The sequence below is a fragment of the Schistocerca cancellata genome, chromosome 1 (assembly GCF_023864275.1).
Source record: "Schistocerca cancellata isolate TAMUIC-IGC-003103 chromosome 1, iqSchCanc2.1, whole genome shotgun sequence".
NCBI lineage: Eukaryota > Metazoa > Arthropoda > Insecta > Orthoptera > Acrididae > Schistocerca > Schistocerca cancellata.
The window spans coordinates 1,171,538,930-1,171,563,517 of NC_064626.1; the positions used below are offsets into that span (position 1 = coordinate 1,171,538,930).

The 24,588-nt window shown below is 42.8% G+C and overlaps 1 protein-coding gene across 1 annotated transcript in view; it reads left to right on the top strand.

Annotated features, from left to right (window-relative positions):
- Positions 1–815: 815 nt before the first annotated feature.
- Positions 816–24,588, top strand: part of LOC126163396 (mite allergen Der f 3-like) — a 109,059-nt gene continuing 85,286 nt past the window's right edge. Inside the window, exon 1 of the mRNA XM_049920173.1 lies at positions 816–918. Coding sequence (XP_049776130.1) covers positions 855–918 — 64 coding nt within the window. The 5' untranslated portion in view covers positions 816–854. The remainder of the gene's footprint in view (positions 919–24,588) is intronic.

The window sequence follows — 24,588 nt, forward strand, 5'->3', positions numbered from 1 at the left end:
ATATTTTGAGACCCTATGGTTGAGTGGTTGATTCATTGTCCACTATCGCTAGCCCTGAAGGCCGAACAAGCCGCTAGTGGCTACTGAAACTGCACGAGAAGCTTTCTTTCTCGCCTTCAGGCTGTAAATCCTTGTACGACTGGCTGGTGAAGAAGTTCTCATATTTTAGCGATGAAGGCATAACCCCATCCAATAAGACCGCAACTAGTAAACTATTCTTTTTTATTATTCCTGCCAGTTTCGTCTGGGAACTCTAGCATAGGTATCATTAGTTTTTCCTTTCTGCTCGTCTAAGTTTTTGTCCTCACTCGTTGTTTGCAGTACTTCTTCATCTCGAGTTTTCCTTTTTGACATGGCTTTTATATCCATCTACGGCACCACATCACAAGGTCTTCCATTTTCCTCTTCTCTGATTACCAAGCACTTCTGCCTTCATTCATAAATAAATTGTGTCTTGTAGATAGTGTGATTTAGTAGGTCGTATGTTGTATGAGAAGACAGTTTGGCGCACCAGATAGTTTGTAGCAAGTCCATCTAACATCACACAAGCACTTTTGATAACAAACGAAATGTAGCCCTTCTGCGTTCGATGACCCTATAGATGCTCATCAGAAACTGACAAACTTATCTGATAGGATATAGATATAGATGAACGCTTTTATAGCGACGGTAATTATTCCAAGTGTGTACAGAGAGGCGAGGTCATTATCGCTGAACTTCGTGCTTTTATCGATAATCATCAAACGACGCAATTTCAATCGTATTAATGGAACTGTATATAAATCTAAGCGAGTTTAACGTCGTACGTTGCCAGCGCACAATCACTGTAGACGTGTTAGGTTGAAGAAGACACTATGGCGAGGTCTGCGCTGCTTACGTTGGTCTTGGTGGTCTTGGTGGCAGTACACTACGCTGCAGGTGGGTTGTCGCATTGCAATATATATTGAAGAGCCAAAGAAAGTGGTACACCTGTCTAATATCGTGTAGCGCCCCCACGAGCACGCAGAAGTGCCGCAACACGGCGTGGCATGGGATCGACTAACGTCTGAAGTAGCGCTGGAGGGAATTGACTCAATGAATCCTGCAGGGCTGTCCATAAATCCGTAAGAGTACGCGGGAGTGGAGATCTCTTTTGAACAGCACGTTGCTAGGCGTCACAGCTATGCTCAATAATGTTCATGTCTGCGGAGTTTGGTGGGCAGCGGAAGTGTTTAAACTCAGAAGAGTGTTCCTGAAGCCACTCTGTATCAATTCTGGACGTTTTTCGATATCGCATTGTCCTGCTGGAATTGTCAAAGTCCGGGAAATGCCCAATGAACATGGCCGGCTGGTGTGGCCGAGCGGTTCTAGGCACTTCATTCTGGAAGGGTTCGAATCCTGCCTTTGGAATGGATGTGTGTGATGTCTTTAGGTTAGTTAGGTTTACGTAATTCTGAGTTCTAGGGGACTGATGACCTCAGATGTTAAGTACCATAGTGCTCAGGGCCATTTGAACCCAATGAACATGAATGGATGCAGGTGATCAGACAGGACGCTTATGTATGTGTCACCTGTCAGAGCCTTATTTAGACATATCAGGAGTCCCATATCACTCCAACTTCATGCGCCCCACCCCAGTACACAGCCCAACAGTCCCATGCTGACATGCAGTGCCCATGGATTCGTGAGGTTGTCTCCATACCCGTACACAATTTGAAACGAGACTTGCCCGACCAGGCAACATGTTTCCAGTCATCAACAGTCCAATGTCGGTGTCGACAAGCTCAGGCGAGGCCTAAAACTTTGTGTCGTGCAGTCATCAAGGGTACACGAGTAGGCCTTCGGCTCCAAAAGCCCATATCGATGATGTTTCGTTGAATGGTTCGCATGCCGACACTTGTTGATGGCCCAGCACTGAAATCTACAGCAATTTGCGGGATGGTTACACTTCTTTCACGTTGAACGATTCTCTTCAGTCGTCGTTGGTCTCGTTCTTGCAGAATCTTTTTCCTGATATTCAAGGTACACTCGTGAAATGGTCGTACGGAAAAACCCCACTTCATCGCTACCTCGGAGATGCTACGTCCCATCGCTCGTGCGCCGACTATAACAGCACGTTCAGACTAACTTACATCTTTATAGCCTGCCATTGTAGCAGCAGCATCCGATCTATCAACTGCGCCAGACACTTGTTTTCTTATATAGGCGTTGGCGACCGCAGCGCGGTATACTGCCTGTTTGCATATCTCTGTATTTGAATACACATGCCTATGCCAGTTTCTTTGACGCTTCGGTGTATGACACAGTATCACTGACTGTAGATAATCTCATCGGACACTTATTGCCGGAAAAAATCACACTGGTGTCCTTCGATTTTTTTATCATTTGGGGACCCAATTTTATGGGAATGTTATTCAGACTGTGGGCTGCACAATTTGTGTTGTTAATAGTGTTAGTCTCTCGTCTTGTCGTTAGGCGCCGGTACTGGTACGGCGACGTAGGGTTGGAACACAAGCATCAACGAGCATTACAGTTGCACATAGCGTGGGCCTGGATAAGGTAAACAGGACTTTATTCGTAAAGCTGTTTTATCCAAACAACACCAATGGTGTTGCTGTTCTTCGCGAGTCTCTACGCATTAAAGGAGTAGTGAGAGTCCTCTTTTCGCTTCGGGGTTGAAGAACATGACGTGCAAATGCGAATCAACTGGCGATATGTGAACTGCTCCTGGGAGATGCCGACGTCCCATTGCGCCATAAACTGTTGAATAATTTACTGTTGTCGTGGCTGAGAATGTTGAGCGCAATGTGCGAACTTCGAGCAGTGCTCCAGCTGTCACAACAGCTAAACATTCCATGGTCCAGCTTTCGAAAAGTACTACGAACAACTACGAGGGGCGCTTGAAAAGTCGGTGCAAAAATAAAAACTACTTACGTGTTTGGGGTAAATCTCTTTTATTTTTCGACATAGTCTCCTTTTAGACTTATACACTTCGTTCTAATTTGTTGATCCCTTCCGAATGATAGGAATTGTCCAAGTTTGCAAAATAGCTATTAGTTACTGCAATCACCTCCTCATTTGAATAAAATCTTTGTCCCACCAGCCATTTCTTCAAATTGGGGAACAAATAGTAGTCCGAGGAGGCCAAGTCTGGAGAATAGGGGGGATGTGAAACGAGTTGGAATCCTATTTCCAATAATTTTGCAACCACAACTGCGGAGGTGTGTGCTGTTGCATTGTCGTGATGGAAAAGGACTTTTTTGCGGTCCAATCGCAGGCGTTTTTCTTGCAGCTCAGTTTTCAAACGGTACAATAACTATGAATAATATGCACCTGTAATAGTTTTACCCTTTTCCAGATAGTCGATGAGGATTATTCCTTGCGAATCCCAAACCAGTCGCCATAACCTTTCCGGCCGAAGGAATGGTCTTCGCCTTTTTTGGTGCAGATTCTCCCTTGGTAACCCATTGTTTAGATTGTTGTTTGGTCTCAGGAGTATAGTAATGTATCCATGTTTCATCCACAGTGACGAAACGACGCTTAAAGTCCTGCGGATTCTTCCTGAACAGCTGCAAACCATGCTTGCAACACTTCACACGATTCCGTTTTCGATCAAGCGTGAGCAATCGCGGAACCCAGCTTGCGGATAACTTTCTCATGTCCAAATGTTTACGCAAAATTTTCTGTACCCATACATTCGAGTTGCCCACAGCACTAGCAATCTCTCGCACTTTAACTCTTCTGTCATCCGTCACCATATCATGGAATTTATCAATGATTTTTGGAGTCGTAACCTCCACAGGGCTCCAGAACGTTCAGCTTCACTTGTGTCCATATGGCCATTCCGAAAATTTTGAAATTACTTAGAAACTGTTCTAATCGAAGGTGCAGAGTCACTGTAATATTTGTCGAGCTTCTCTTTAGTCTCCTGAGACGTTTTGACTTTCATAAAGTAATATTTAATCACCACACGAAATTCTTTTTCGTCCATTTTTTGACAATCACTAGACTTCCTTGATTCCCACGAATGCCAAACACAAACAAATAAACCAATATGGCTGAAACTTGGTGTGAGTTCTTTCCAAAGATGCTACTAACTAAACATGACCTCGATACGCACCGGTGGTGCAATCTCTCTGACTTTTCAATCGCCCCTGCTATGAAATGGTGTTATGGTGAAACAAGCGCTGTATCATTTGGGAGATACAGAGGCGAGCGAGTGCGCCGGAACTTATCCCAGTTCACTGCCAGTAGCGCCACGTGATCAGAACGCGCCTGTGCGTAGGATACAAGAGTACTGTGCCACAATCAAGGTATGAAATTAAAAATTAAAGTAGCTTTTCCAAACTTTGTCAACATATGCTTCAGTATATTTATGCGATCAGATGAAGATGTTTCCCTAAATACATCGTTTTAAATAAAAACCAAGTTGCGGTATATAATGAAGCTAGAAAACCAAAAATTGTTCAGAATCGGCATATGTATGTCACAATCAACTGTTTCGAGTCTCGACTTGGTCGGAGCAACATTTTTGTCAAAATCGGAGTAAATTTGAAGGCTTAAATATTAGACTCAGATATATGAAAATTCTTATGAAGCTTCAGTTTGATATAAAAACGTTAACTGTGTGACCCCATTAAGATACCTCCAATATTTTTCAATTAATTTACTAAAAACTAAATCTGGAACAAAAACTTCCTTATTTTTAATATATTTGTATCATTTATATTAGTGATAGAAAGTTCTGATTAGACCACTTGATTATATCCATTAAATAATAAAGATATTACAAATTTCCAAACTTTGATGCAAATACCAATCAATACATGGTCTCTTAAACATGTTGTTGAGAGGTCATATTCTACTATCGATTCCGTTCTAAAAATTCTAGCTGCAAAGTTTAAATGCAGTAGAGCTAGAAATTTTTCTGTAACTAAAGCCAACTTAACTACACTCATATAAAAACATGAAGATTGTAAACTGAATATAACAGTGTTATGAAATAATGTGTTCGAGAAAGCGGCCATTCAGATGCTGCTACCTGGACATAGAGCAGATGATAGCAGATGTTTCGTTTGGCCGGCCGCTACGCCCGTATACAGGGTGGTCCATTGATCGTGACCGGGCCAAATATCTCACGAAATAAGCATCAAACGAAAAAACTACAAAGGACGAAACTCGTCTAACTTGAAGGGGGAAACCAGATGGCGCTATGGTTGGCCCGCTAGACGGCGCTTCCATAGGTCAAACGGATATCAACTGCGTTTTTTTAAATAGGAACCCCCATTTTTATCACATATTCGTGTAGTACGTAAAGAAATATGAATGTTTTAGATGGACCACTTTTTTCGCTTTGTGATAGATGCATTGTAATAGCCACAAACATATGGTTCACAATTTTAGACGAACAGTTGGTAACAGGATGACTTTCCGTCAGTTACTACGAACTGTGACCTTTCTGACAGGAAATCACGAATCCAATCATAAAATTGGTACGAGTGCTACTGGGTGGTTACGAGTATAATTAAACTTTCGCTACTTGAGACGTCTCCTACGAAAAAGCAGTGACCGTGGGGCAAAGAATATTTGTGAAAGCAATTGTAAGGAGATTCGGAAGAGAAATAAGAAATAAACCATTAACAAGGAACACATTATAATTTCCACTTGAGAAGGTAACATTTGTTAATGGAGAGCCATGGTTACTTTCAGGTGACAAACTTTGCTCAGTGTGACAACCATCTCCATTCACGGCAGCCTGGAACTACACTAGAGATTGCCCCACTGCTGCCTGAAACGTCTCAGTTGGAATGTTGGCTTTCTCCCTCGCTATGCTCATGTTCCACCTCCAGCATGTCTTAGTGCCCCGTTGACGAACCCTGTCCTTCAGGCCATCCCACTGCCGGGCTTGATGGCCACGCAATTTGAGACGATAGGCCAATGATTCCATTATCTGCATATGTTTTACGTATTAACCGAGTGACGTATGAGCAATTTGAAAGGAGCTGCTTCGTGCATCAAAACAGTTGAGTCCAAGGCACCTCTCTGCCGTAGATCAGGGATCACATGTTGTGAAAGCAAAGCTGCATGCCGTTGGTCCTTGGGGTCCAAATCCCTAAAAAAAAAATTGGAACAGTCACGAACTGTACCGTGAAGCCACACCATACAGTGACGCGTTCATCATGCAAGAGAACGTGACGAACGTTCGTTGGCGACGACGATCCAAAATGCAACAATTGTGAGCGTTCACTGTCCCATTGAGCATAAAGTGTGCTTCATCACGCCACAAAATTTTCCAAGGCCACACGATTGTCGTCAGCTTCAGCCCTTGCAAGAAACGTAAGAACAAAGTCTACTCGAATGTGTGCGTCACGTGGCGAATGTTGACTGGTAATGTGAAGTTTGTACGGAAATAAAGTTGCGTATCATGCAGCCTACTCCACACAGTTTGAGTTGTAACACGCCGTCCTGTGGCTGCACGAAAAGCATTATTCAAGATGGTGGCCTGCTGTCAGGGTTCCTGCGAGCCATAATCCGTAGGTAGCGGTGATCCACTGCAGTAGTAGTCCTTGGGCGGCCTGAGCGAGGTATGTCATCGACAGTTCCTGTCTCTCTGTTTCTCCTCTACGTCCAAACAACATCGCTTTGGTTCACTCCGAGACGCCTGGGCACTTCCCTTGTTGAGAGCCCTTCCTGTCACAAAGTAACATTGAGGACGCGATCGAACCGCGGTATTGACCGTCAAGGCACAGTTGAACTACAGACAACACGAGCCGTGTACCTCCTTCCTGGTGGAATGACTCGAACTGATCGGCTGTCTGACCCCCTCCGTCTAATAGGCGCTGCTCTTGCACGGTTGTTTACATCATTGGGTGGGTTTAGTGACATCCCTGAGGATGTCTCTGATACAATATCCACAGTCAACGTCTATCATCAGGAGTTCTGGGATCTGGGGTGATGCAAAACTTTTTTTGATGTATGTAGTAAGAATTGAATTACTGTGTTTGATCGTTCGTCGGCGTGTTTTACAAGAGCCTGAAAACTATATTTGCGGTCGGCCACAAAGCGATGGAGAACATGCTGACGATATTTTCCAGTCTGCACATCCACATTCTTCTTGTGCTCACTGAAATAAATGTTTCTACTCTCTGTTTATTGCATGGGATCAGGAAGTATGGTTGTAAATACAAGTTTTGAGTTCTAACTGATTCATATATTCAATAAAATTTCACTCACAAACACAGTAATGTACCTGATAATAATAATAATAATAATAATAATAATGTCTCTATCATAAACAGCATGATGAGCATTTTGGAGGCTGCCTCTACGGCAAATTCCAATTAAATAGGCTTTCGCCCTGACTTCTAGTCGTCAAAGTTAATGGCTTACCACAAAAGTGGAAACTAATCTCACCACTTGCGACGCGGTTCTGTTAACATGACGGGCGGCACATAATTATTCCGCAAAATCTAAGCGACTCAGGACAGTGTACAGTCCTGGCGAGAGCGATTCCTGTTTTTATCGAAAAACAAGCGTTTAGCAGCAGACTGGCTGTGACGTCATCCGTTGCAGTGCGTAAGCCGGCGTTTAGCTGCCGCGGACCGGCTGATAGCTAGGTGTGCACTGTTCCTGGCGAGAGCGATTCCTGTCTTTATCGAAAAACAAGCGTTTAGCAGCAGACTGACTGTGACGTCATCCGTGGCAGTGCGTAAGCCGGCGTCTAGCTGCCGCGGACCGGCTGATAGCTAGGTGTGCAGTGTGACTCTCACTGCCTCTCACAAGGGAACCTCCCCATGGCACCCCCCTCAGATTTAGTTATAAGTTGGCACAGTGGATAGGCCTTGAAAAACTGAATACAGATCAATCGAGAAAACAGGAAGAAGTTGTGTCGAACTATGAAAAAAATAAGCAAAATATACAAACTGAGTAGTCCATGCGCAAGATAGGTAACATCAAGTAGAGTGGGCGGTCAGGAGCACCGTGGTCTCGTGGATAGCGTGAGCAGCTGCGGAACGAGAGGTCCTAGGTTCAAGTCTTTCCTCGAGTGAAAAGTTTACTTTGTTTATTTTCGCAAAGTTATGATTTGTCCGTTCGTTGATTGACGTCTCTGTTCAATGTAATAAGTTTAGTGTCTGTGTTTTCGCGACCGCACCGCAAAACCGTGCGATTAGTGGACGAAAGGACGTGCCTCTCCAATGGGAAACGAAAACATTTGATCGCAAGGACATAGGTCAACCGATTTCTCCACAGGAAAACACGTCTGATATATTCTATACGACACTGGTGACGGCATGTGCGTCACATGACAGGAATATGTTGTCGACCCACCTAACTTGTACACTTGGCGAATGGGTAAAAAGATTCTTCTACCTTGCCCGATTTAGGTTTTCTTGTGGATGTGGTAATCACTCCCAAAAAGTGATGAAAACATAAGAGTTTGTCACATAAACTGCAACAAATGAATGCAACAGTTTCACAGTCGCACAGTTTTCCCTGTGCTCTGTCAAAACATATGTTTTTAACGTTCTCAAATTTTTCCGTGTGTAGATCGTCAAATCCTGCGTACGTCGAAGCAAATCTGAATATGTCCTGGAATTTTGGAGAGCGCAGTTGAATGTGTGTGAGTGCCAGAACTTTGATAATTGTCTGAAAATACTCGAGGGAAGACTTGAACCAAGGGCCTCTCGTTCCGCAGCTGCTCACGCTATCCACGGGACCACGGCGCTCCTGACCTCACGTTGTACTTGATGTTGCATATCTTGCGCATGGAATACTCAGTTTGTATATTTTGCTTATTTTTTTCATAGTTCTACACAACTTCTTCTTGTTTTCTCGATTGATCTGTGTTCAGTTTTTCAAGGCCTATCCACTGTGTCAATTATAATTAAATCTGAGGGGGGTGCGATGGGGAGGTTCCCTAGTCAGTGAGACCACTGTTCCAATGACCATGTACTGTGTTCTTGACACCGGGCTTTACGGGCTCTCCCGTGACCAGGGGTCAGTGGAATGCACATTGCAGGTCTCCGGGCGAATGAACCATGTGTGTTCAGTCGTCTGTAGACTGTGTGTCTCGAGACAACTGTTCCAGTGGCTGCGGTAAGGTCCCGAGCAAGGCTACCTGCAGTACTCCGTGGTCGTCTGCGGGCACTGATGGTGAGATATCGTTTTTCTTGTGGTGCTGTACACTGTGGACGTCCCGTACTGTAGCGCCTGGACACGTTTCCTGTCTGCTGGAATCGTTGCCATAATCTTGAGATCACACTTTGTGGCTCATGGAGGACCCGTGCTACGACGTGCTGTGTTTGACCAGCCTCCAGTCGCCCTTGTATTCTACCCCTCATAACTTCATCAATATGTGTTCTTTGAGCCATTTTCAACACACAGTCACTATTAGCACGTCTGAAAACGACTGCACAGTTACTCGCTGCACCGTACTCTGACATGCACCAACACACCTCTGAGTATGTGGACTCCTGCCAGCACCACCGTGCGACGACCGCAGGTCAAAGGCACCGCATGCTCACACTCCGAGGTCATTTAAACCAGCAAACTGCCCAACAGAGCGTTGTTCCATCATGTATCAGCATTATCCTTAATTTATGATCATGAGTGTATTTTAAGACCTACTTGATAGCTTAGTGTCGTCGCTGCATCGTTGTGGATGATAAGGTTTTCATCCTGTAAATATGCACAGGAAAAGGTAAAAATGACGGAAAATGCTCATAACATATTATTAATAACAGTAATAATGTGAATCAGAGTCATAATTATCTACATGTATTCGCACGTCTTTCTCCTTTATCTACTTCGGTTCGATAAGATTGGCTTTTCTTTCTTCATTATTCAAGCCCACTGCATCCTTCTCGTGAAGCAGTTGATAATGTCGCTGCACATTGTACTTCTTCCGTGAAGACAATGTTGCATTGCACATAGGCCGGCCGCGGTGGTCTCGCCGTTCTAGGCTCTCAGTCCGGAACCGCGCGCCTGCTACGATCGCAGGTTCGAATCCTGCCTCGGGCATGGACGTGTGTGATGTCCTTAGGTTAGTTAGGTTTAAGTAGTTCTAAGTTCTAGGGGACTGATGACCTCAGATGTGAAGTCCCACAGTGCTCAGAGCCATTTGAACCATTTTTTTTTTTTTTGCATTGCACATAAATACCGAGGTCCTCTTTGCGTTCCAACAAAAAAGTACTCTTCTTCCCGCTGTGCATTAAAGATCAAAGGACTTTCGTTTCAACAATTTTTGCTCCTCCTCAGCCATTTTCCACCCACTATTTCTGTTTTATCACAAACACCGAATGCGATAGAAACGGCGGGAAGTAAACGGACCTAGTGGCTCCGCGCGGCGCCGTGACGTGCTTGGCTAGGCGAGTAGGTGGCGGGGGTACTGCTAGTTGGCGGAGTGGGGGAGAGCCGCGTCAGGCCATGCGGGCATCTGCGAGCGCCCGTGCTCGCGAAACGGTATTTCCCCAGCCCTGCTCTACGGGGAACACACTTAGAAGATGACGAGAGTGCCAGTCATGCAGTGAAAACATGGCAACGCATATAGGACAATAGCTTCTCTCTTCCACGGCGTACGGCCATAGAAAAACAGGGCATGGACAAGACATGTTGATGTATATTGCCACAAAATTCTGTTTCTTAACAACAAGTATGTTCTGAGGGCATTGCTTATTGAACGACCCTCGTAATTCCCAGGTACTGAGTTGAATTTACGGCCTTCAGATTAGACTGTTTTATCGTGTAACCGGAGTTTACCGGATTCCTTTTAGTACTCCTCTGGATGACGTCACACTTTTCATTTTTATGGTTAGTTGCCAATTTTCGCGCCTTTCAGATACCTTTTCTAAGTCGTTTTGCAGTTTGCTTCGACCTTCTAATGAGTTTACTAGACGATAAACGACAGCATCATCCGCAAACAACCTAAGACGGCTGCTCAGATTGTCTCCTAAATCGTTTATGTAGATAAGAAACAGCAGAGGGCGTGTAACACTGGCTTGGGGAACGCGAGAAACGTTTATTGATATTTCCTCTACGAACTGGAATTTTTTCGATCGGAAATATCGACGAGTAAAGGCGGAAGTGCCGTCGGAACGAAACAAAATTTCCATGTAGACTTCCACGCACGGCATGTCACAGGTCACCTGGCTCGTCTGAAATCAAAACTGAGTTGACGTTAGCGAAGTAGATAATATTCTTTAGGAGTTGTACCTCGCTTAAGTTATTTGGATCATAGGAAACAAAATGGCAGTCATTTGAAAAAATAGGGTTTTTTTCCATCAATTTTTCGACTTCGTCGGCCAAGTAAAAATATTTATAGTTGATGGATCGGAATAAAAGTGGTACAACTCCTAGACGATTTAGTTAGCTTCGTCTGAAACGAAGAATCATGCCAATCGGTTCAGTAGATTTGAAGTTACGATACCGCGCGATAAAAAAAAAGTCATATCGAGAAAAACGCGTTTGAAGTTTCGACTGCATAATAATGCAATATTATGTAACTTACGTTCAATCTGCTATTCAGGGTCCATAAACTAGTCCTTCCCCTCCCTCACGGAGGGCGTTCTGCTCGATCTGGGCCATCCTGCGCTGCTCCAGAGCCGCTCGTACGGCCGATGAATGCTTGGCGACGTCCATCGTTGTCATAGTCTTCAGAATTTCTGAATAGCCTTCGTTGAAGCTGCTCACTGCCAGGAAAGTCGCAATCTCCACAGTCTTCGCACCAGAATGCAGCCGGCCGGGGTGGCCGAGCGGTTCTAGGCGCTACAGTCGGGAACCGCGCGACCGCTACGGTCGCAGGTTCGAATCCTGCCTCGGGCATGGGTGTGTGATGTCCTTAGGTCAGTTAGGTTTAAGTAGTTGTAAGTTCTAGGGGACTGATGACCTTAGAAGTTAAGTCCCATAGTGCTCAGAGCCATTTGAACCATTTTGAACCAGAATGCAAATGCTTGGGGGCTAACTTCCAAACAAATGCGATCAAACTTTCATTTGAATTTTGTGTGTTTCCTCCCAGGCACCCATACAATAACTCGTGCTCCGAAAGAGCCTCGTAGATCGGATGAATTACTTTTTGAATTTCTTTCGAAAGCGGCTGGTCGTGTTGATATTCGTCCATATGTCCGGTAGCCTCTGCAGCGCGCCACTTGCACCAACTAGTTTCCCCAGCCGGACAATGTTGGTGTTGTGGGAGGTCATCCGTCGAACACTTGTGGAAATACGTAGCCCAAATTGCATATCTGTTCCAACGAATTGGAATGCCGTCGGATTGCCAAGCTCCTTGATCACTTTATCAGTTTTAGGCATGGGCAAGCACACAGAATAATTTTTCGCGGCTACGAAGTCGAAATTCCCGAAAAAAACTGGTTGTGAAAAAGGCCGATATCAGGCAGGTGCATTTTTTTTGTTCGACCACGAATAACAAACATTTCCGTTCCGTATTCGGAAAAACCGTTTCAGGGGTGGATTCTAAACACTTTTATGGAACCAAAAATGCAATTTAAAAAATCGATTTTTTGAACCAAAAGATAGTAAATCTCCCCTTAAAACAAAGGCGTTTTTCGTTGAGGCGTAATTTTCTCACGAAATCACAATCACCAACTTTCTACTTCTAATTCGAAAATGTTTTACTGACGCCGACCTACATAGGGACAAACGATCGTCATCATAAAACGAAGGAATCAGAGCTCGCCCGAAAAGATATAGGTGTTCGTATTATACGCGCGGTATTCGAGAGAGGAGTAATAGAAAATTAACGTGAAGGTAGTTCGATGAACCCGCTGCCAGGCACTTAAGTGTGATTTTCAGAGTATCCGTGTAGATGTAGATGTACCAAGTGGTCGCGTGACCCTCCATCGGTGATGCAAGTCATGTGATTGAAGCGGTGTGTACTTGACTCTGTGCTGCATTGTATCAGCACAGTAATATGGGTCTTCGATGGTAAGTGACAGAACGACAGCGGCCATGTGACACGTCGTAAGAATAATGGTCGTAAAAAGATAAGAACCGAAATAGACAGGAGAGTGGGAGCCACGCCGGAATCACGCCTCGTCAGTGACATTCTGACAAGAACCGCTGCTATCAGCGCATGCGCTCCGTCTCAACCAGTTTCCGAGAGGATATTTCAAAGTGAACTGCTTGCTGTGGACATCGTTTGTCACGTATGTCGCAAAAGGTGTTGCTCACAGCACCACATGAGGTAGGGCTGTTGATAAAATATCCATGTTTTTTCCAAATATGTCTATATATATGGCGACATTTTTACCACCGATGTATGGATATGAAAATGTCAATGTCGAGTGTCGATATTTTTATTTCATATCATACACTGAAGCACCGAAGAAATTGTTATAGACATGCGCATTCAAATACAGAGATATGTAAACAGGCAGAACACGGCACTGCGTCGGCAACCCCTGTATAAGATAACAAGTGTCTGGCGCAGTTGTTAGATAGGTTGCTGCTGCTACAATGGCAGGTTATCGAGATTTAAGTGAGTTTGAAAAAGGTTTTACAGTCGGTGCACCAGCGATGGGACACAGCATCTTCGAGGTAGCGATGAAGCGGGGATTTTCCCGTACGACCATTTCACGAGTGTACCTTGAACATCAGGAAACGGTAAAACATCAGACCTCCAACATCGCTGCGGCCGGAAAAGATTCTGCAAGAACGGGACCAACGACGACTAAAGAGAATCGTTCAACGTGACAGCCGAACAGGGTGGCCGAGCGGTTCTAGGCACTACCGTCTGGAACCGCGCGACCGCTACGGTCGCAGGTTAGAATCCTGCCTCGGGCATGGATGTGTGTGTTGTCTTTAGGTTAGTTAGGTTTAAGTAGTTCTAAGTTCTAGGGGACTGATGACCTCAGAAGTTAAGTCTCATAGTGCTCAGAGCCATTTGATCTTTTTTTCAACGTGACAGAAGTGCTATCCTTCCGCAAATCAGTGCAGATTTCAATGCTGGGCCATCAACAAGTGTCAGCGTGCGAACCATTCAACAAAAGGCCATCGATATGGGCTTTTGGAGCCGAAGGTCCACTCGTGTACCCTTGCTGACTGCACGACACAAAACTTTACGGCTCCTCTTGGTCCGCCAGCACCGACCTTGGACTGGAAACATGTTGTCTGGTAGGACAAGTCTCGTTTCAAATTGTATCGAGCGGATGGACGTATAGGGGTATCGAGACAGCCACATGAATCCATGGATTCCTGCATGTCAGCAGGGAACTGTTCAAGCTGGTTGAGGCTCTATAATGGTGTGGAACGTCTGCAGTTTGAGTGGTATGGGATCCCTGATATGTCTAGATACGACTCTGACAGGTGCCACGTACGTAAGCATCCTGTCTGATCACCTGTATCCATTCGTGTGCTTTCCGATGGACGTCGGCAATTCCAGAAGAACAATGCAACACGCAAAACGTCCAGAACTGCTACAGAGTGGCACCAGGAACACTCTCCTGAGTTTAAACACCTCCGCTGTCCACCAAACTCCCCAGACATGAAAATTATTGAACATATCTGGGGTGCCTAGCAACGTGCTGTTCAGAGGGGATCCTCATCCCGTGGTACACTTACGGATTTTGGACAGCCCTGCAGCAGCCATGGTGTCAGTTCCCTCCACACTGATTCAGACATTAGTCGAGTCCATGCCACGTCGTGTTGCGGCACTTCTGCGTGCTCGCTGTGGCGCTACACGATTTAGGCAGGTGTACCGGTTCTTCAGTCTATTTTTTTCACAAGTTTCGGTAAGTATTTGAAGTTGTTCTTTTGAAATTGTAGTAGATCATAATTTTACTTTCACTGTGTGAAGGAGTCTTACCACTTTTGTAGCTTTCGTTAGGTCCGATCTTTATCTTTGACTGCGTGAAGCAAGTACATGTGGCACAAAAGAAGTGCGATTGCACTGGGCGGTGGCGGTATGAGTGGGATAACAAGATTTCCAGTGTGAGGAAATTGTACAGCAGCTGCATTGAAACAAAAACTTTTAACGCAGCTAGTGTGCTATTTCTTCACGTCGGCATTATTCGAAAACAGTTGCTGAAAGCGATGAACAAAAATCTAAATGACAAGTCTGGGCTTTACGGAGGGTGGAGACGTGTGATGGGAAATGCTGACGTAAACGGCGTTCGGTGCCATCACCAGAAACTGCAATGTTTAGCTCCACCACGCCATTTTGACACTACAGCTGCTAGGTCGTTGGCGTTGGCAGAAATGAAAAAACAGGTAAGTCGACATGCAAGTGTTCCGGACAAATCCGATATGTGACGAAACCGAACAACGGTCCCATCGGACACATTTTATTGTGCCACTTACATGCAGCTGTTATTGCTAGGAAAGTGGTTATCGCCGAAGTGTGAATGTGTTTCGTTTTTCTTTCGATTCTTGCTCGAAGGGTGATAGATAGGTTGCCTACTTGTCGATGAACAGAATATCTAATAGCAGATCAGTACTTCAATATATAGCTCTAAAACCGGCAGTACATATGCAATCTGCTGCCGATATTTTTATAGGCAGGGACGTTGATACTTTTTTCGTCGATTTATCGATGCTATTCTTCCATACATCAAGAGCAGATAACGTTGTTTTTTTAAATATCGATATATCGGATTCCCGATAATTTTTAAAATATCAACAGCCCTAACAGGAAGATCCGCGTATTCAGTGTGCCAAACAACACAGAAAATGGACAGTAGCTGACCTAAGGATTGTAATGGGGTCCGATCAATTTCGACTTTGCCTCTTTTCAAATAATTCGAAGCATATAATGTACCGGCGGGCCAGTGAGGTGTCTAACTCACAATATGTGGAGGGTCTAGTTCGAGCTGAAGTCGTTCTGTGACGTTTCAGTGTCGCTTTTCTTACCGTGATTGACTCAGTTATATAGGATGCGGTTAATATGAAGTATTCTTCTAAATATTCTCAGTCTCATGATGAGTGCACTGTGGACATTCCTGTCTTCAGAAGAGACATGACCACAGGACTGTAAGTATCCGTTTCTGGTTGCCAAACACTCTCGCACATTAGCGCACATCGTCTGCCCCCCCGCCCTCCCCCCCAATTAACCCGATCTCAACTAGAGATGGGCAAAACTGTTCTTTTCAGAGATCGGATCAGAACTGTTCACTCCCTGAAATGAACTAGCTCTTTTTCATGATTCACCACTCATTCACAATAGAAAATAAATGGAAGGCACATTGCCCTTTAAACTTGGTTTATTCCAGTATTATACCTGTATTTTGATCTTATTTGATCCTATTTTGAAGTAACACAGATAACGAGTAAGAATTTTGTACTGTTTATTGAAATTTCCACGATATGACAAAGTTTTTGATTATTGATTTATTTTGCACTATCGTGATTTTGGCTTTGTAGCCATTATCATGGTCAAAGGTGAAATAGTCATAAAATATTGGTGTATCACATTTTGCGATACGTTTATCGGTTCGCTCGTAATTAAAGCGTAAATTCGAGTGTCCATAATAAAAAATCCTATAGTAAGAGGAGTCGTCAGGGACCTAATCTGATCAGTTTGTAATGTCCCCACAGAAAATACCCTCTACCACGCACCAATTAATCATTGTCAATCAAACCATCCACATTCATTCACTTTGGAAAAGTATCTGATCTGATTTTCTAGTAATATATGCGGCGACAGCTCGTCGACGCCAAAGTATCTTCTAGTACGTTTATTCTTTGGAATAACAGAGATGCATATATGTATTCTCCATGGTTGTTAGAAGGGTAACGAGGACAGCTTCGGTAGTATCTGTTGAGGGATTGACGTGTTTCTGAGAGATACATATTTTGCTTTTCTTCTCGCTAAAGCGAGCCATTAACATTTGTACCGCTAGCGGTTTGTTTGAAGAGAAAGAGACTGTAAACGGAAAATAATTAAGACTTGGAATCATCGGAGATCTGGACATGTAATGGAGATGGATTGAATACACAGTTTCCTTCATAAATAAGGTTTGTGACTTTTTTGTTCTGGAGTGAATGAACGAATGTGTTTTTTTCTGAATCATTCGATGATCACGTTGGCCCTGTAATTAGTGGGGAAGTTTGAGCTGTGTCGAAGAGAGCCTGCAATCACTGAGTCTGTGTTAAATTGTCCAAAAAGGCTTCGTACACATCTGGAATTCGCAATCTTTCGTAAAAGGAACAAATTGTCCACACGATTGATTCTCCCGACTGAATGCAGTGCTTAACAGTAATAATAAATGTAAAGATCTCTTACAGCAAGCCAGCCGCTGAATACCAAGACGAAGGGCTTCACCAAAGATTCTATTTGGCTGATTTCACGTAATGAAATATTATATTAAAAACTGTACATAGATAAAGGAGAGAGAGAGCGAATGAAAATAGAGAAAATACTAATAATCCTCCATTAGTCTAACTTTTCGCCTGTCTTATCACGGATCAGCCGAAAAATGGGGAGGCCCTTACTTTACTGTATAGATTTATGTGTGAAGGTGAAGGGATCTTAAAGGCAACAGATACACGTCTATACAGACAAGACATTACACAAAGTTAGCGGGTAGCTGCATTCATCATCTATTCTTACATGAAGAGACGTCAACTTAATATCTTTAACATTTAAAAAAATGTTAAAAGTTTAAACAAATAAAAATAAAATAAAAACAAATGATGTATACATAACATAATTATGTAATATACATACTGGTATTACTATGAAGAACAATATCTAGTAGAGACGAACTCCTATGTAGAGGCGCTGAGTCAAGGAGGTCGAGCCGCGAGCTGTATTACTGCGTGAGCTAAGACCGCAGAGACCAGAGTGACACCTGAGTTGCTTTGCTCAACGCTCTGGCTAGAGTCGAGAACAGTGGGGTGAGCGTTGAACGGGCGAGTTCCGAGGGTGCGGGGTGCGGTGAACGGCCACCAGTCACCCGCTCCGAGACAAATCGTCCGTTCTCTTGCGAGCAGGTTGTTGCAAGTAGTTCTTATGTTCTCCGCTAGGAGGCTCTGTGTCCTGTTGCTCGCATCAACTGCCCAGAGGGCAGGACGTGCGAGTGAAACGATCGCCGATGGAGTGCGATGCTAAGTTAAGGTGCGCCAGACACTGCACGCGGCAGAGGAAGCACAGTGACAGCACGGCATATGTGAAATACAAAATCCAATGGTGCACTGCGCAATGCAGGCAGCCAAGGCAGAAGCAGGGCACAGGCCAGCGCTGGCTGTGTTGTGTGGGGTGCACTGTGCTCTGACCAGCAGAGGCCCCACTGATCTGCCCCGACTCTTTCTCTTTCTCTCTCTCTGTCTCTCTCTCTCTCTCTCTCTCTCTCTCTGCTGTGGGAAACGTTTTGGAGCTACCGTTCTTTTTTTCTGAATCACTGATTGTTCACTCCTTTGAACGATTCAACTCTATGAATCAGTTCAGGAGCGCATCTCCCATCTCTAATCTCAAACCCAGAATAAACGCCTCGAACTATTGGTAACAACGGGTGAACCGTAGCAATTAATATACCCACAATTTGTAAGCTCTACAGGTTGCAATCATCGACAAGTTACTTTAGCTCGATATGACACAGCTGAAGAATTTGTGGGCTCTCTTCCTCGACGAACCGAAGCTGTTATCTAAACTAGAGTTGGTGTTACGCGGTGTTACTGTGATGTCTCGTAGGGCTGAATAACTTTTTGTTACGTATGGTTAGTTGCACGCTTGCTGACCAGAGACCCTTGACGACTTGCTGGAATATCAATATATTTTTCGATCGATGCTAGAACATTGTGACACTGGTGTTGCGTTGGGAATAACCTTGTTCATATACCCAAATTTAGGTCTCTTGCGGATACTCAGAAATTATTTACAACCGGTCGCTCGTCCAAAGATTCGTAGGCCTAATTAAAGACCGGAAAGCTGCATAGGAAACACCAGTACCCAAGAAAGCAAATAGAAGTAATCCGCTGAATTATAGGCCCATATCACTGACGTCGATTTGCAGTAGGATTTTGGAACATGTACTGTGATCGAACATTAGGAATTACCTTGAAGAAAAGAATTTATTGATAAATAGCCAACAGGGATTCAGAAAAAATCGTTTTTGTGAAACACAACTCGGTCTTCATTCTCACGAAGTAATGACTACTATCGACAGGACATGTCAAATTGAGGACATATTTCTGGATTTTCTGAAGGATTTTGACACCGTTCCTCACAAGCGACTTCTGATAAAATTGCGCGCCTGCGGAGTATCGCCTCAGTTATGCGACTGGATTCTGGACTTCCTGTCAGAAAGGTCACAGTTCGTAGTAACTGACCGAAAGTCATCGAGTAAAACAGAAGTGATCTCTGCAGTTCCCCAAGGAAGTATTACAGGCCCTCTGCCGTTCCTGATTTTGCTGTCATTTATCGTCCTATAAATTCATCAGATGACTGAAGTCATCCACATGAGTACTAAAAAGGATGCGTTAAATTTCGGTTTCAGGATGAAACCAGCAAATATAAAGGCTGTCAATTCAACTAGATACTTAAAGACTAAAATTACGAATAACTTAAATTGGAACGATCTCATAGGTTATGTTCTGAGGAAAGCGAACCAATGACTGCGATTTATTGGTTGAACAAAAAATGCAGCATGTCTACTAAAGAGATTACCTTGTCTGTTCTCTGTTGAAATATTGCTGCATAGTGTGGGATACACATCAGATAATTCTGATAGAGGACATCGAAAAAGTTCAAAGAATGGCAGCTCGTTTTGTATTATTGCGAAATAGGGATGAGAGTCCCATGGACATAATACGCGAATTAGGATGGCAATCATTAAAACAATGGCGTTTTCCGTTACGGCAGAATCTTCTCAAGAAATTTCAGTCACCAACTTTCTCCACTGAGTGTGAAAATATTTCGTTGGCGCCCACCTACATACGAAGAAATGAACATCATGATGAAATAAGAGGAATCAGAGATCGCACAGAAAGATTTAAGTGTCCGTTTTTTCAGTGCGCTGTTCGAGAGTGGAACGATACATAAATAAGTTGAAGGTGGTTTGATGAACCATCTACCAGGTACTTAAATGTGAACTGTGGAGTATAATGTAGATGTAGACAGATATATATGCGAGATGTAAACTTAGTTGTAGATGTCGTAAACTGCTTATGTCAAATGTCACGATGTTTCCTCTGCAAAAGACGCGATCAGTTCTTCCAATTCCTTCCCCAATCCGAACCAACAAAACAAAATCTTTCTTCCTGCTTTATTCATCACTTCTTCCCAATTCCTAATTGAAGGCAGTTTGTTCATTGCCATACGCGTTTCGCTTCTTTTATCTGTGGAGCATCATCAGTGGCCGGTAATACATGTTTCTTTTCATACATACAATAAATGTATTATGTGGTACTTACAGTATGTTACTGTGTTACATTTTGTCATGTTTTCTCTTGTTTCTTAGGTTAGAATCAACTTTTGTAGCACATATTTTGTGATGTGAAATTATCGTTCGCTGTTACTTACGATTCACAGCGTATTTACCCCATTTCTGTGTTCCTGGAGATGTATTCATTAGTCTCCAGTCTCAGTTGGCCGTTTGCCGACGTTCTTTCACCAACATTTTATTCAACACATCACATACACCACTTGCACTTTATATTTGTACTGAATGTGTGTGTGTTTTCGGTGTATAGCGTTACCAACTTTCTCCGTGTGTTTACCTCTCGTCTTTTGTTTGTGTCGTGTGTGTGTGTGTGTGTGTGTGTGTGTGTGTGTGTATGAGAGAGAGAGAGAAGGGGGTAAGAGAGGAAGATTAATTAATTATTTAATCTGGGTATGTTTAGGATCTCTGTTTGTTATTGTTTATGTGGCTAACATGATCATTGAGATATTGTTTATATTGTTTTGGTGATCGAATACCTTCTTTTTCATGCGACGGCTCTTTGAACGTGACAGTTTCCTTGTAATGTCAGGAGCTTTTTGTTGTGATTATTCACTCTGATAACCGTCATGTGTTCAATGTTGGATAGTTCATGTCCATGTTTCATCAGGTATTCGGCGAAGGTAGAATCGCTATTTTCGTATTTCCAACTTCTCATATGTTCTTTATACAGGTATCTAGTTTGAAGTTCCTACCTGTCATCCCTAGATATACTGACTTACATTCTTGGCACTCTAGTTTGTATATACCTGCTCCTTGGAATTTATCTGCTTTGTCTGTTGTTTGTGTTACCATTTTGTGTTTCCGTGTGCTTTAGTGTCTGTGGGGTGGTTAGGTATTTGTTTTCTCTGCTTGTTTTCATTTTTCTTTAATTGTATTGTAATTTTTAGGTTACGTTTTCGTGCTACTTGGGTGCTGTAACCACTATTTATGGCTATGAATTGTATTGTTTGTAATTCTTTTTCATAGGTTTCTTTGCTGAGTGGGCTGTTATTTAGTCTGTGTAACATGTGACGTAGGACTGCTAATTTTTTATTTTGCAGGTGGTTGGATAAAGCATGTACAATTGTGTCTGTGGATGTAGGCTTTCTGAAGGTGTCCAATGTGTGTTTGTTGTTGTCTCTCTTTATTGTTATATCCAAGAAATGTATTTGCTTTTGTGTTTCCCTTCCCATCGTGAATTGAAATTTTTATGTATATTGTTTATGTCTGTTTGAAGTTTATCAATTTTTTCTGTTGGTTCATCTATCATACAGATTATGTCAATGACATATCTGTAGCACTGAACAATTTTGCATCCTTTCTTTGTGACGACTGTATAAAAAATTGTGTTTTCTATGTGGCTGATGAATATGTTTGCCAATGTTCCTGATACTGAGGATCCTGTTGGAAGCACATCTTCTTGTGTGTGAAATTCCTTTTCAAATTGGAAGTAATTTTAGGATGTGACTGCTTTGAGAGTTTTAGATATTTCATTAATATTGTCTGTAGGTAGGTTGTTGTATGTCAGTAAGTTTTCTTCAATTAGTTTATTGTGTCAGCAAAGGTTATTAAGTTGTACATGTTCTCTGTGTCGAAAGAAATAGGCGATGCTGTCTGTGTGATGTGTTATGAGAACATTTGTGTTTTTCACTGTTCTGCTGTCCTTCATTTCATAATGTTGCATTATAATTTTGTTCAAGTCTTTTGACACTTGTCATGATGGTGCGTTCATGAAATTAATAACAGGCCTCAATGGAATAAGGGGTTTGTGGACCTTGGGTTGGTTTCTGAGTGTTAGTGCTTTTGGGTTCTTCTGTGTGATATGTTAATTTTGTTTATCTGTAGTGTTTGATGTCTTTGAGGTTGTTCTTTATGTATGTCTGGAAACATGCTGGTGGATCAGGTTTCAGTTGTGTGATATTGTTAGAGGAGATGAAATCTTTAGTTTTTTTCTATATATTTTTCTTTATTGATCGATACTGTGCTGTTCCCATTATCAGCTCTTGTAACAATGATGTTAGCTTGTAGTTTTTCTTTTAATTTCTTAGTGGTGTTGTTTTCTGCTTGAAGTTTCCTGTTTTGCTCGGGTCTTTGACATGGTGATTACGTTGTTTATTTATTTCTTCACTAGTTCTCGTGTTAGCCCAGTATTTATACTGTTATTTTCTTTTTTCTCTTCTTTTGTCAGGATCCTTTTTGTCCCCGGAATCAGATTTTATATGAAGTGGGTATCTATTTTTGTACCGATGTCGTGTTTGAGCCCTTCCTCTAATAGGTGTGTTTCTTTCTCTGTTAATTCTGTATCTGTGGGATTTATTAGTTTTGTGTGAAATTTATGTTGGTGTGTGTGTTGTACTTTGTCGTGCATTTCTAGTTGTTTTTGTTATAGAGTGTTACGATTTTTATTTGTGTTTGTTCTGTGTATATTGCAGTGCTCTTGCTGCGATGTGTTCAGTTTTTTATATTATGTTGATCGTCACTCTCTCTCTCTCTCTCTCTCTTTCTCTCTCTATCACTCACACACACACACACACACACACACACAGACACAGACACACACACACACACACACACACACACACAATTATCCGTTTAATTAATAAGAAATTAAAATTATACTCTCACAAAGAACGACACATTTACACACAACAAAATACGCACACGCACAAAACAAATGAAAATATCAAACCACACATACGGGATAAACACATAGCCACAGTTGGCAACATTACACGCCGAAAACAGACACATGTAGAACACAAAAATATAACGTGTAAGTGACGTGTTTGAATCAAATGTGCGTGAAAGAAGCTGGAAATCTGCCAAATGGAGCATGGAATCTAATGAACACATCATCAGGTTCGCACAAATGGCCTAGTGACGCTGGAAGTCGCAAGTAACAACGAACGATAATTTCACATCATGAGATTTGTGTTGCAGAAGTTGATTTTTACCTAAGAACCAAGAGAAAAACATGAGAAAATGTGACATATTAACACAGTGTAACTACCAGATAATACATTTATTATATGTATAAATAGAAATATCTGTTACAGGCCACTGAAGGTGCTTCACAGATAAAAGAAGCGAAACGCATATGGCAAAAACAAACTGCCTTCAGCTAGTTGCATAGACGGAACATACCTCCACCAACTTTTAAGCAACTAAGGAACGACGGAAAACAGAACAAAATGACGATTATCTTTCTTGTTCATTCATGTAAAGCACGGCAGGGAACTGTGTCAAGCAAGTTTCTAAATGCTGGCCAAACGTCTCCACAAAGAATCGTTCAAACAATAACATTTGAGGAGATTGTACTGGATCAAAATGTATCGGTCACCTTGTATGTGAAATGAACACACTGAAAATACAGTACGTCCGTATCCCAATTAAGGCGATCTATCAGTGCAGCCAAATCATTCCACATTTCAAAGTCTTATCCAGTGTAAGACTACAGTGACAGCAAGTTCACAGACGACGCCTCGGCATACCCAACAGCCACAAAATCCTCGTGTGGAGTGGTAAAAACCAGGACGACATGCTCGTTTTAGATGATCTGCAATATTTCTCTATTACATTGTTTGCAGGAATTGTACAGGATTAACAGATGGGATCTTATTACCCGCAGCTCATTCTAGATGTGCTTCCACAAAGTTTGGAGACTTGGGCGATCTTGACTATGGATCGCTGCTACGAGCTTAAGTCGTTGCCTGCGAGAGGATGAGATTTCAACACGGCAATGCATCACCCCACTTCGATATTTACATCTATGAGCACGTGAACAACAGATATTCCAATCGTAGGACCGGGCTATGTGAAGTCTTTGGCTTGTGAAAGCCCAAAAAATACTGATGAGCAGCTATTTTCTATGTTCCTAACTGACTGTCTCATTGTGTAGCAGACAAAAAACGAGAGCGTCCAAATAAAATTTATGCCACTTTGTAATGCTTGGCGATCGTGACTTTCGATTGTTGTTACGAGCTTAAGTAGTTGTTATAAGGTGTAAGATGTCTCAGTTTTGAGCATCAAGTTGATTGCTGTCTTATGCAGAAGTTAATGATTTCATAGTGGAATAGGGAAATAAAGGAAATACGTCGCAACGGGTAAGGAGGAAACGGAGTTTTGCACCTCCGCGATACCTCTATAAGTGACGAAATGCAGCTCGTCTTGTGGATGGTTAATTCACTTGTGTCGAGTCATGATTATTTTAGGAAAAAACTATATTCTATAAAAAAAAAATCAA